Source organism: Vicia villosa, unplaced genomic scaffold (assembly GCF_029867415.1).
Source record: "Vicia villosa cultivar HV-30 ecotype Madison, WI unplaced genomic scaffold, Vvil1.0 ctg.002752F_1_1, whole genome shotgun sequence".
Lineage (NCBI taxonomy): Eukaryota > Viridiplantae > Streptophyta > Magnoliopsida > Fabales > Fabaceae > Vicia > Vicia villosa.
This window is the reverse complement of record NW_026706021.1, coordinates 211,877-223,352: the sequence shown is the minus strand read 5'-3', so window position 1 is coordinate 223,352 and position 11,476 is coordinate 211,877. Positions and strand designations below refer to the sequence as shown.

The 11,476-nt window shown below is 41.0% G+C and overlaps 3 protein-coding genes and 1 non-coding gene across 4 annotated transcripts; 3 read left to right on the top strand and 1 right to left on the bottom strand.

The window, feature by feature from the left end:
* Positions 1-289: 289 nt before the first annotated feature.
* Positions 290-361, top strand: TRNAH-GUG (transfer RNA histidin (anticodon GUG)). The gene has a single exon. It is a non-coding gene; the product is annotated as a tRNA-His (tRNA).
* Positions 362-457: 96 nt separating this feature from the next.
* On the bottom strand, positions 458-1,095 carry LOC131639739 (protein PELPK2-like). The gene has a single exon (XM_058910203.1). It carries the CDS (start codon positions 1,041-1,043, stop codon positions 690-692), a length of 354 nt encoding a protein of 117 aa, XP_058766186.1. The 5' UTR covers positions 1,044-1,095; the 3' UTR covers positions 458-689.
* A 3,928-nt stretch (positions 1,096-5,023) lies between these two features.
* LOC131639744 (uncharacterized) lies at positions 5,024-5,863 on the top strand. Its single transcript, XM_058910208.1, has one exon. The coding sequence runs from the start codon at positions 5,024-5,026 to the stop codon at positions 5,861-5,863; it is 840 nt and encodes a 279-aa protein (XP_058766191.1).
* Positions 5,864-7,275: 1,412 nt separating this feature from the next.
* Positions 7,276-10,049, top strand: LOC131639743 (uncharacterized). The gene is made up of 2 exons (XM_058910207.1): positions 7,276-9,195; positions 9,990-10,049. The coding sequence occupies exons 1-2, from the start codon at positions 7,276-7,278 to the stop codon at positions 10,047-10,049; spliced, it is 1,980 nt and encodes a 659-aa protein (XP_058766190.1).
* Positions 10,050-11,476: the final 1,427 nt, after the last annotated feature.

The following is an 11,476-nucleotide window of genomic DNA, read 5'->3' as shown; positions in this document are numbered from 1 at the left end:
TAATGAATAATTCCCATAAAGGGAAATTTATTAGCCAATTACCACTTATTTAAATACATAATAATAGAAAAGTAAAACAATATAAATATATAGCATAATACACAATATATATTTTTGTTTTCAAATAGCTTAACTCTATATAATCACGCCAATAATTGAATTAAGCCTTAACAACATTGGTTAATTGCATTGTTCCCAATAAACTAATACTACATTTTTATGATTTAATAAAATATGAACAAATAGAGTAATAGTAGTATATCATACATTTCGAGAACGCTCACAAGAAGTGGCTGTAGTTTAGTGGTAAGAATTCCACGTTGTGGCCGTGGAGACCTGGGCTCGAATCCCAGCAGCCACACTTCTTTTTTTTTGATTATTCTAAGTATTTGGACCTGCTGCTAATAATAACATTTGTTGTTAAAAACACTTGCATGCATAGCTTAGCAATAATAACTTAGGAAAATAAACATATATAGATTATGAAACATAACATTAACAATAGTTACTAAAGTACATAAAGTAATTAATATAGGGAATAACATCCCATGCACACAAGTTTGAATAAAACTTTAAAACAAAGAAAATTACACACAAAAAATAAAACTAATATTTCACAACAACAATAAACCAACAATGTATAATATGGTGAATATATCTATAAAAACACTTGACATGAACTTCATTCTTCAAGGGGAGGTTTTTGAAGGTGGTGGAGAAAAGAAGGGGAATGATGGCATAGTGATTGGGATAGTAGTAGGAATGTTAGGAAGTGGTGGAAGAGTGAACTGTGGAAGAGTTGGAATGGTTGGGATTGTACTAGGAATTGATGGTTGAGTAGGTTTTGGTAATGTAGGCAAAGGTGGAACATTTGCTTGAGGTAATGTTGGGATTGTTGGCAAAGGTGGCAATGATGGTTTTGGAAGAGTTGGTGTTGTTGGATTTGTTGTTTGTAGAAGATGACGAGTTGCTTGGATAGTTTCCATGTTAGAGATGGAAATAGCAATGAAAATTGCCAATAGGAAGGAACTATAGAAAGCCATGGCAAAAATGTTTAGTTGATTAGTTTGTGCGTATATTTCTTGTGAGTAGGGAAAGGCCTCTTATGGGCAAAACCTTTGAATTTTTTTTTTCTATGTTGGTTTATCTAATTAACCTTGTTTGGTGGTGGTGGTTGATAAAGACATTGGTGACACAAAAGTTGGACATCAATATTTTTGAATGGTTTGAAACAGAAGAAAATGTATGTATTATGTTTACTTGTGTGTGGGTTTACAATGTGGTTGGTAATCCAACAATGAGATAATTTATGCAAAAATTATATAAGGAAATTTTTTACCCACCTCCCTCTTTTCTTGGTCACCTCTGGTGAAAAATCCAAAATACTCTCACTTCGAAAATGCATTTACGAAAGCTTATTTTTTTTTTCAAAATTTGTCTTATTTCGGAAATGCACTTCCGAAAACACGAAAAAAAAATGTGTTTTCGGAGATGCATTTCCGAAAACACCCCTTTTTTGGATTTTTGGAGATGCATTTCCGAAAACACATTTTTTTTTGGGAGGGGGTGTCTTCGGATATACACTTCCGAAATATTCCAAGACCAAATTGGTCTTGGAATGTTTCGGATATACACTTCCGAAATAATTAATAATTATTAAAAAATTAAAATCAAGGTGAATCAATACAATTAATAGGTATAAAATCAAGGTGAATCAATAAATTGAAGGTGAATCAATAAAATCAAGGTGAATCAAAATTTTCTAAACCATTTTAAAGTTAATAATTATTTTACTAACTTATATAAATCAAAAACATTTGTATTCCATAAGTAAATTTTGAATTATATAAAATTAAATATAAAATTTATTCATTAAATAAAATTAAGATAAAATCTTTTTTTAATTTTTTAAAACTAAATAAAAAATTATCTCATTTTTAATTATGAATCAGAATAGAAATATATAAATATATAATAATAATTATTAATTTTGCAAGTGAAATATATAAATATATAATATATAAATATATAATAATTAATATATAAATATAAATATATAATAATTATTATAAATTAAAACACTCATTTTTTTAATTTTTATAATTATTATATAAATATATAAATATATTTATAATTAATATATAATAATTATTATATAAATATATAAATATATAATAATTTTTATAAATATATAATAATTATTATATAAATATATAAATTAAAACACTCATTTTTTTAATTTTTTTTAAATACATAATGATTATTATAAATATATAAATATATAAATAAAAAATTATAACTCATTTTGTAAGTGAAATTATTTTAGTTTTTTTAATTAAAATTATTTTAAATTTTAAAATATGAATCAGAATAAAAATATATAATTATTATTATTCATAACTAATAAATTATATCAAAATATATAATTATTATTATTTATTACTCATAAATTATATCAAATTTATGATATATAAATTAATTCATATCCTAAAATTAATTTTTGGAATTTTTGAAATTTTTAGATTTTTTTTGTTTTTTCGGAGATGCATCTCCGAATTAATCAAAATCCCAATTTTTGGGATTTTTTCGGAAATGCACTTCCGAAGTCTGGAAAAATTTAGAAAAAAAAATATTTCGGAAATGCATTTCCGAAGCAGGAGTAAAATGGAATTTTCGCTGGGGTGACCCCATAGGAAGGTGGGTAAAGAAAAAACCTTATATAATCATTGAGATAAAAAAAGTCACCTCAATTAGGATTAGAGACAAAATATGGCATGACTTGTATTTTTGAATGACTTTTCATTAAAATAAGAAGTTATGTCAAATCATGTTTTTTTTATAAATATTTTACTAAAAAAACAAGGATATTTTTTATGTTTAAAAATTATTCATAAAAATCTTTCTAATAAAGTAGCTGAGACAATTTTTTTGTACGAATTAGGAGACAATTGATAGTTTTAACTATTTTTTCTTTGTTATTTAACTCAAATTTTACATTTCTATAAAACAAATATTTAAAAATAAAATATAATGACAATTACCATACAACTTTAGAGTTACTTTTAAATTTTCGTTTTTTCTTTTTAAATTTTCAAACTCTAAATAATTGAAAAATAAATTAATAGGTTTGAGTAGGTATACTCGAAGTCTGCAAATATAATATATTTTTGGTTTAAATAAAGAGTAAGGATGCATCATCAATTGTTAATAAATTCAATGGTGATTGACGTTGGATTTGATAGGAAGGATTACGGTAGAAAAAAACGATAGCGTTTTATAGTTCCCGTGAATTCCCTTTGCTTTATTATGAAAAATGTATGCGCATAAACCAGTTAATTTTGTGCCATTGATTCTAATAACAGAAAAATGTATGCGCATAAACCAGTTAATTTTGTGGGATTTCCTTATCAGTATGTTAATTTTTCTTGCATATGAAAATTTGTTACACTAGTTACTGCTTGTTGTATTGTATAGTAGAAGATTTTTCTGATTTTACTCAGTATCTGAACCTGTTGCTGAGAATGATTGATTAGTATGAAATTGTTTCTTCTCATCATATGATAGTTTATAACTTGTGCATAATGTATTTCTTAATCAGAAAGCTGATGTTAATATGTTATAACAAAATGATTTTGCTTTATAAATGATTGAATCATAATAATTAAATTTAAAAAAATATAAAATTTGTTAAGTTAGTCAATACTATTAGAATTATTTTAGTGACTAAATTGAAAGTTGTCTTATACTTTTAGGATCAAACTAATTGATTTTATATATTTTAAAAGTTCATTATTAGATTCTATATATTCTATAGTTTATATATGGACTATATTTGAATAGTCAGGTAGTGAATTGAAAAAATAATATATATATATATATATATATATATATATATATATATATATATATATATATATATATATATATATATATATATATATATATATATATATATATATCTGGACCAGCCCAATCCAGTCAATTGGGTCATTCCCGCTTTCGGCCCAATACGCTTCAGGATGCACGTGGTGGTTTCCATCCGACCAGATTGGGCAAACAAGCCAAGTGACCGACCACAAGGACCCCTCGTGCCCGGTAAACAACCAATCCACGCGTCTCCTGAATATCCGTCCCTGAAGGAGAAGTCCAATCCGCTCGCCAAAACCTCCTATAAATAGCCCTCTACATACAGAGGGCAAGGTAATCTTTTTCTTACCACTAAACCATAATACTTTGTTGTACCTTGTGGAATACATACTTACTTTGGCATCGGAGTGCCTTGCAGGTACAACCCTTTTTTCCATCTTCATCATCCCGAACTTCAAGCCTTCACTGTTGCTGGTCATCTGATCTGCTCGGTAAGATCAGTGGCGCCGTCTGTGGGAAATCTAGCTCCCCCGTTCCTTTTTCTTGCACCTTCTTGATCCATTCTTGCATCCTGCAAGAACCCAGGAACCAAAGCTCTAACCAAATCATTACTCATGGCCGGCAATAACGAAGATCCCTCGTCATTAGACGCTGCAATTCTCAAGAAAAACGACATCTCCATCGTTCCTCCATCCAGAAACACCGTTCCTCGAGACGGTGTCACATCATCCCCTTCCCCTAAAGATCTCCAAGATGATCAATCTCATCGCTTCGAAGATACAAGCGGGAAGGACAACCACGAAGAAAATCTGGGCAACCCTTTCCTCTCAAAAGGGCAGACCCCCCCAGACCAGACACTAAACGCTGTTCTAGCTGCTCTTGCACAGACCAATGCGCTCCTGCAATAGCAAAGTAGCCGAATCAGGGCCCTCGAACAGAAGCGCCGTTCAAGAACTACCCCCGATCACAAAACCCGTTCTCGACGCGAAGGGATCACCAAGAAACGTCCACGGTCCCCTTCCCCTAAGAAGAATGGGGATCCATCTTCCAAGAAACGATCGAGCGATCAACATTCCCGTCATCGCTCGCAGTCCCCCCGGCCAAGAAGGAGGTCTAGATCACCCCGGGTAAACACGACGACAACCGGAAAGGAGCCATGACTTGGTATAAAAGTTTGCCTGATGAGTCCATCACATCATGCAGGGTGCTCGGAAAACTTTTTTCCAGACATTTCACGGCCTCCCGAAGACACCCAAAGTCAGAAGCCTCCTTGGAAGCCATTATCCAAGGAAAGGACGAGTCCCTACGGGCATACATAAAAAGATTCAATAAAGAAGCCGTACAGGTATCCACCACTGCCCATATGAAGAAGTTCTTGCTCGAGCGCAGCCTCCGACTACGCTCGGACTTCGCTAAAGCCGTCGGAATTGAAACTTCGGCCACTCTTGACGAATTCTTCCTCAAAGCCCAAGCCTACATACAGTATGAGGAGAAAGAAGCCGCCCATGCCGTCCGCAATTCCAGGCACGAAGAGAGTAGTAAAAATGCACGCCAAGATGAGTCTCATCGAGGAACTAACAAAAAGAAGGATGATAAAACTTGGGACCCCAAGGACTACAAAGCCCATGCGGGGAAATTCCGAGAGTACACCCCGCTGAACGCTTCAAGGGAGCGCATCTTGAATGAATGCGCAAACGCCGAGTTTCAGACGGGAAAGGTCCGGTTCCCTAAGAGCTTGCCCGCCCGGCCAAACGTGGATAAATCGAAATTCTGCCGTTTCCACAAAGGTCACGGGCACAAAACTGAGGATTGCATCCACCTTAAAGATGCCATAGAGATATTAATCAGAGAGGGACATCTAAAGCAATATGCGAAGAAGCACGAGGCCGCTAAAGAAGCTAAGCCAGTCACCGAGGAAAAGCCGGCGGAGGATACGCCCGCCATGCAAGTGGCCATGAGCATTACCAGGCCGGAATATTTTTACCTCCCTGACTAGGCCAACGCAGCAACCACTTATTCCTCCCATAGCACATGGGAGAGGTTCCCGTCCGCAATGGTTATATCAGGCGGGGGTTTCAGCAAGCTGACCGTCGGATCCGTAAAACGCAAGTTCGACGAGCTAATCTCGGCCAGTGCGAACATGGCCTCGACCTCCGACCATGCCAAAGGCAGTCTCTCCTCAATATCTTTCTATAAAGAAGAGTTGCCCGGAGGAGCACCAAATGCGACCATTCCGCTCCTCATCCGAGCACGGATGGCTAATTTTGACGTGCGACGCATATTGGTCGACCAGGGAAGTTCAGTGGACATCATGTACTCCCAATTGTTCAAGATGTTGCAGCTGAACGACAGTCACCTTACACCATACGCATGATCGGACCTACAAGGATTCAATGGCACAGTAACCAAGCCGTGGGGATTCGTTGAACTCATAGTTTCGATCGGGTCAGCAGAGACCACCAGGGCAGTGAAAGTCCAATTTATGGTCATCGACTGCCCATCAATATACCAATGCATCCTCGGACGCCCCACTCTGGCCGAATTAATCGCGGTTCCCTTAACCGTACACCTCAAGCTCAAATACTATATGACCAAAGGACAAGTAGAGACACTCCACGGCGACATCAAAGCAGCCAGAAGGTGTTTCGAAGCCTCCGCCAAGGGCCTGAGCGCGATAAAGACACCGGCCCAAGAGAAGACAACAACCAGCGCTACTTCAGAAACCAACAAATCTATGCCCCGCATTGACACTATCGACCTCGACAGTCGTTTTCTAGGAGAACCTGAGCAGAGCATCAACTCAGGCGCATCAGAAGGGATCCTTCGGCCAATTCCGGACGGAGATTTTGAGCTCGTAGCCCTCGGAGAAGACCCGACCAGGGGAGTCAAGATCGGATCAGACCTACCAGACCTGGCCAAAAGGCAACTTAAAGCCTACCTCCGTGAGAACGCCGACCTATTCGCCTGGAGCGCTGCAGAAATGCCCGGCCTCGACCCAGAGGTAGCTTGCCATCACCTGACCATTGACCCGACCTGCAAGGCCGTCGCTCAGAGGAGAAGAAAACAGTCACCAGAAAAATAGCTGCGGCCGAACTAGCTGTAAAAGACCTCCTAGAGGCCAGGTTTATATCTGAGGCCAAGTACAGTACTTGGCTCTCCAATGTTGTACTTGTTAAAAAATCAAATGGAAAATGGCGCATGTGCACTGACTACACCGATCTTAATAGGGCTTGCCCAAAAGATGTTTATCCTCTCCCTAACATAGATAAACTAGTTGATAATTCCGCCGGTTTTAAATTACTTTCATTCATGGACGCATATTCCGGGTATAATCAAATACCCCTGGCTAAAACTGACAAGAAATATACGGCCTTCATGACCGAATCAGGCAACTATTACTACAACGTAATGCCCTTCGGTCTGAAGAACGCTGGTGCGGCGTACCAGCGCATGATGAACAAAGTCTTTCAAGCAGAGATAGGTGATATGCTCGAAGTCTATATGGACGATATGATCGTCAAATCCCAACAGGAATCCGATCACGCCGCTCACCTTAAAAAGGTTTTCGAGCAAGGACGACAGTGTAAAATGAGATTCAATCCGGAAAAATGCATATTCGGCGTCCGAGCGGGAAAATTCCTCGACTTCTACTTAACAGAAAGAGGAATCGAAGCCAACCCAGATAAGTGCAGGGTTTTCTCAGACTTGCCCACTCCAAATTCAAAAAAGTCAATCCAAACCTTAAACGGCATGCTCACCTCACTATCTAGATTCATGGCCAAATCCGCGCAGCATGCCCTACCACTATTCAAACTCCTCCGCAAAGAGACCACATTCGAATGGACGGAGGAGTGCGAACGCGCCCTCTCCCATCGCAAACGGGCATTATCCAGCCCACCAGTTTTATCTAGACCGGAAGCTGGAGAAATCTTATACCTCTACCTCGCCGTAGCCCCCGAGGCCGTTAGCGCGGCCTGGATACGAGAAACCTCGGAAGGCCAGAAACCCATTTACTTCACAAGCAAAGCACTCCAGGGCCCCGAGATCAGATATCAACAGATCGAAAAGGTCGGACTCACGTTGATAACCGCGGCCCGAAGACTCAGACACTATTTCCTAGCACATACCATAGTCGTTCGAACCGAGCAACCCGTAAAACAATTGCTTGCACGCCCTAACATGGCCGGGAGAATGCTCCGGTGGTCGTTGGAACTTGCGGAGTTCGACATCAAATACGAGGGAAGAAAAGCCCTTAAAGCACAGGTCTTGGCAGACTTCGTAGCCGAAATGGCCTTCCCCGAAATAACAAACAACAACGCCCGAAGGTGGACCTTATATGTGGACGGTGCTTCAAGCTCAACCGGCAGCGGAGCGGGGATCATTCTTGAAAACGGAGAAGGCACCCTCATAGAGATATCCCTTTCACTATCATTCCCGACATCCAACAACCAAGCAGAATATGAGGCCCTGATAGCCGGGTTGCGCCTCGCAAATGACTTAGAAGCCGAAGACATTGAGGTATTCACCGATTCTCAACTGGTCTCATCCCACATCTCAGGCGAATATCAAGTTAAAAGCGAAGCCCTCACCGAATACTTGACCCTCGTGAAAGAAAGGCTAGCCCGATTTAGGAGCGCCAGAGTAAAACACATCCCAAGGGAACACAATGCTCGGGCAGACGTATTATCAAAACTAGCGAGCACAAGAAAGAAGGGAGGTAACAAATCCGTAATCCAGGAGATATTACCAAAACCCAGCACCAAGATCTTATCCTCCCTCTCACTTGTAAACGCAATTGGAGACACATCCTGCTGGATGACCCCCGTGTACAATTACTTAACAAGTGACCTCTTGCCCGCCGATCCAAAAGAGGCATCCACCATCCGAAGACGAGCTTGCTCATACGTCTTAGTCGAAAGTCGCCTCTATCGGCGAGGATTTTCCATACCTCTCCTCAAATGTATAGACGAGGGCACAGTCCCCCACATACTCCGAGAGATACACGAAGGAATCAACTCCCAACATCTAGGAGGAAGATCACTCGCTCGGAAGGCTCTCCGAGCAGGTTACTATTGGCCGACGATGCAAAATGATGCCAAAGAATACGTTAAGAGATGCGACAAATGCCAGCGTTTCGCGAACATGCACCTTGCGCCCCCCAACGAACTCAAATCCTTATCATCTCCCTGGCCATTTGCGTGGTGGGGAATGAATCTCCTCGGCCCGTTCGTGACCGGAAGCAATCAGAACAAATATCTCATAGTTGCGGTCGACTATTTTACCAAATGGATCGAGGCCGAGCCACTGGCCAAAATCACCTCCTTGAACGTACTGCGCTTCTACAAAAGAAACATCCTCGCCCGGTTCGGGGTACCATTAGCTATCATCACCGACAACGGCACCCAGTTCGCAAACATGCGCTTCTAAGAATTCGTCACGAAATTAGGTACGAAGCAACATTTTGCGTCAATCAAACACCCACAAACGAACGGGCAAGCAGAGGCCGCCAACAGAGTGATTTTGAGGGGCCTCAAAAGAAGACTAGACGAAATAAAAAGGGGATGGGTAGAAGAGCTACACAGCGTCCTGTGGGCCTCTCGCACTACACCACATTCCACTACCGGGGAAACCCCCTTCCGAATGACGTACGGAACGAAGGCCGTGATCCCCGTCGAAATACATGTGCCCTCTAGACGCATCGAAGAGCCACTAGAGACAGAGGGTAACATCGAGGCAATCAGAGAAGAGCTCGACCTGGTCGAAGAAATTCGCACTCGGGCCGCTCTACGCGAAGCTTCGCTTAAACAAAAAATCGCCCTAAGACATGACGCTAAGGTCATTAAACGGGAATTTAAAATAGACAGCTTAGTGTTAAAAAGAAACCACAAAGATTCCTGAGAAGGCAAACTGGCCGCGAATTGGGAAGGTCCCTACCGTGTCCGGGAAAAGACAGAGAACGGGGCATATTACTTAGAGAATTTGCAAGGAGAAGAGCTCGCTCGACCCTGGAATGCCGAAAAGCTTAAACAATATTACAGTTAAGACCACAGGTACGGCCTGGTACACGCCGAGCACCTATAGATGAAACGAAATGACATAAGCCTGCTCTATTAATCGAACAGAATCCTTGTCCTTCGGGGGGCCCGAATACCGAGCATCCCCGTCGTAAACAAGTACCATGATGGCAGAACACCCCGCTCGCGAAGGGACCGTTCACAACATGAGCCCCGGAACTCAATACAACGAAATCCGAGACTCACCATATGCCAGGCACATGTCCCCGGCATTCGACCACAGTTCCATACACTGGGCGATCAACACATCATAAGTCGAGCAAATCTTCATAAAATGCAACACAAATACACAAAGGAACAGTGTTTTATTCATCCATTAATGGGAAATTACAAAACAAACAATGGAAAAGAAAAAATTTCATTCCTCCCGATTGGCAAATTCCTCCGAGTGAACGTACTGATACCAGTCTTCATCCCACTCGGTCTCGGAACCATCCGCGTTAATCACGATTCTCACACCAGTCTCCCGAGCACGAGCATCCGAACTCAAATAGCCACGAGAATGAGAAGCAGAGCCAGTCGAAGCCTTCTTCTTCTCGTTCACCTTCTTCACCCCACGGGAGCACGAGATTGAGGATACCTTTTTCTTGTTAGCTCCACCCATCCCTGCGAAGAAATGAAGAAAGAGAGGTCCATAAAACCTCCTTTTATAAGGGAAGAAAGGGAACAATAATCTTGGGAAACGAATATGCCGTTAAGGAATAAAGACATTGGAAAAAGTTAACGCATCTTCCAAAAAACTCATAACGCACGCGCACAAGTCCCAAAGAAAATCACAAAAGCGTTAAAAACTAAGTGCGTTTAAATATAAGCGGGCAAACAGCCCGAAAATGTGCCCAGATACGGCCATATAGACCGAGCTGGTAAATTGTACATATAGGATCAAAACGGGGGGCATACCCCCTAGAAAAACAACATTACAAAATAACGGGCACGCAGGCCCCACACTTAGACAGAAAAACATCAAACACCTTCCTCGACCTGGACATCCTCGGCTCCCTGGGTCACGGACTCCTCCCTGAAGGCCGGAGAAACAATCTGGTCGCCCTCCATCCGGTGGTAAGGCCCGGTACCTTCGGTCACCAACTCCACCCCCGGATTCTTCAGTTTAAGTTGAGCCACAGTGGAGTTATAGTTATCCTCGGCAGCCGCCACACAGTCACCTCCCAAGACTCGGATGTACTAAAGCAAGTCTGCCCTGGTTAAAAGAGCCTTCTCCTCCTCCAACTCATCCTCAGCAGGAGCCTGAGAACGGCGAAGAGAGGCCTCCCTAACCGAAGAAGACAACATTATTCCATACAAAGTCCTGGAGAGTAAAGTGTATTAACCTTGCACGTCCACCAGAGCAGCCTCCTTTTGATTCAACCGAGCCTTCACCGCGTCCAGTTCCTCGCCCTGCTCCTTCAGCAACTGGTCATTCTCCTCCGAGGCAGAGGCACTCACCTTGACTTGCTCCTGAAGCAACTTCACTGCTTCCGCTGACAAGGGCGCCGAGCGAGCATAGAGAGTGGCCATTTCCAAAAGACGGACCACTT

What these genes read in the sequence shown, in the direction of transcription:
- LOC131639739 (XM_058910203.1), bottom strand. Translation starts at nt 1,043, where the DNA reads ATGGCTTTCTATAGTTCCTTCCTATTGGCAATTTTCATTGCTATTTCC.
- LOC131639744 (XM_058910208.1), top strand. Translation starts at nt 5,024, where the DNA reads ATGACTTGGTATAAAAGTTTGCCTGATGAGTCCATCACATCATGCAGG.
- LOC131639743 (XM_058910207.1), top strand. Translation starts at nt 7,276, where the DNA reads ATGCCCTTCGGTCTGAAGAACGCTGGTGCGGCGTACCAGCGCATGATG. An exon ending in CCAAAATCACCTCCTTGAAC is followed by an intron (nt 9,196 to 9,989) that starts GTACTGCGCTTC and finishes TTAATCGAACAG; the next exon opens with AATCCTTGTCCTTCGGGGGG.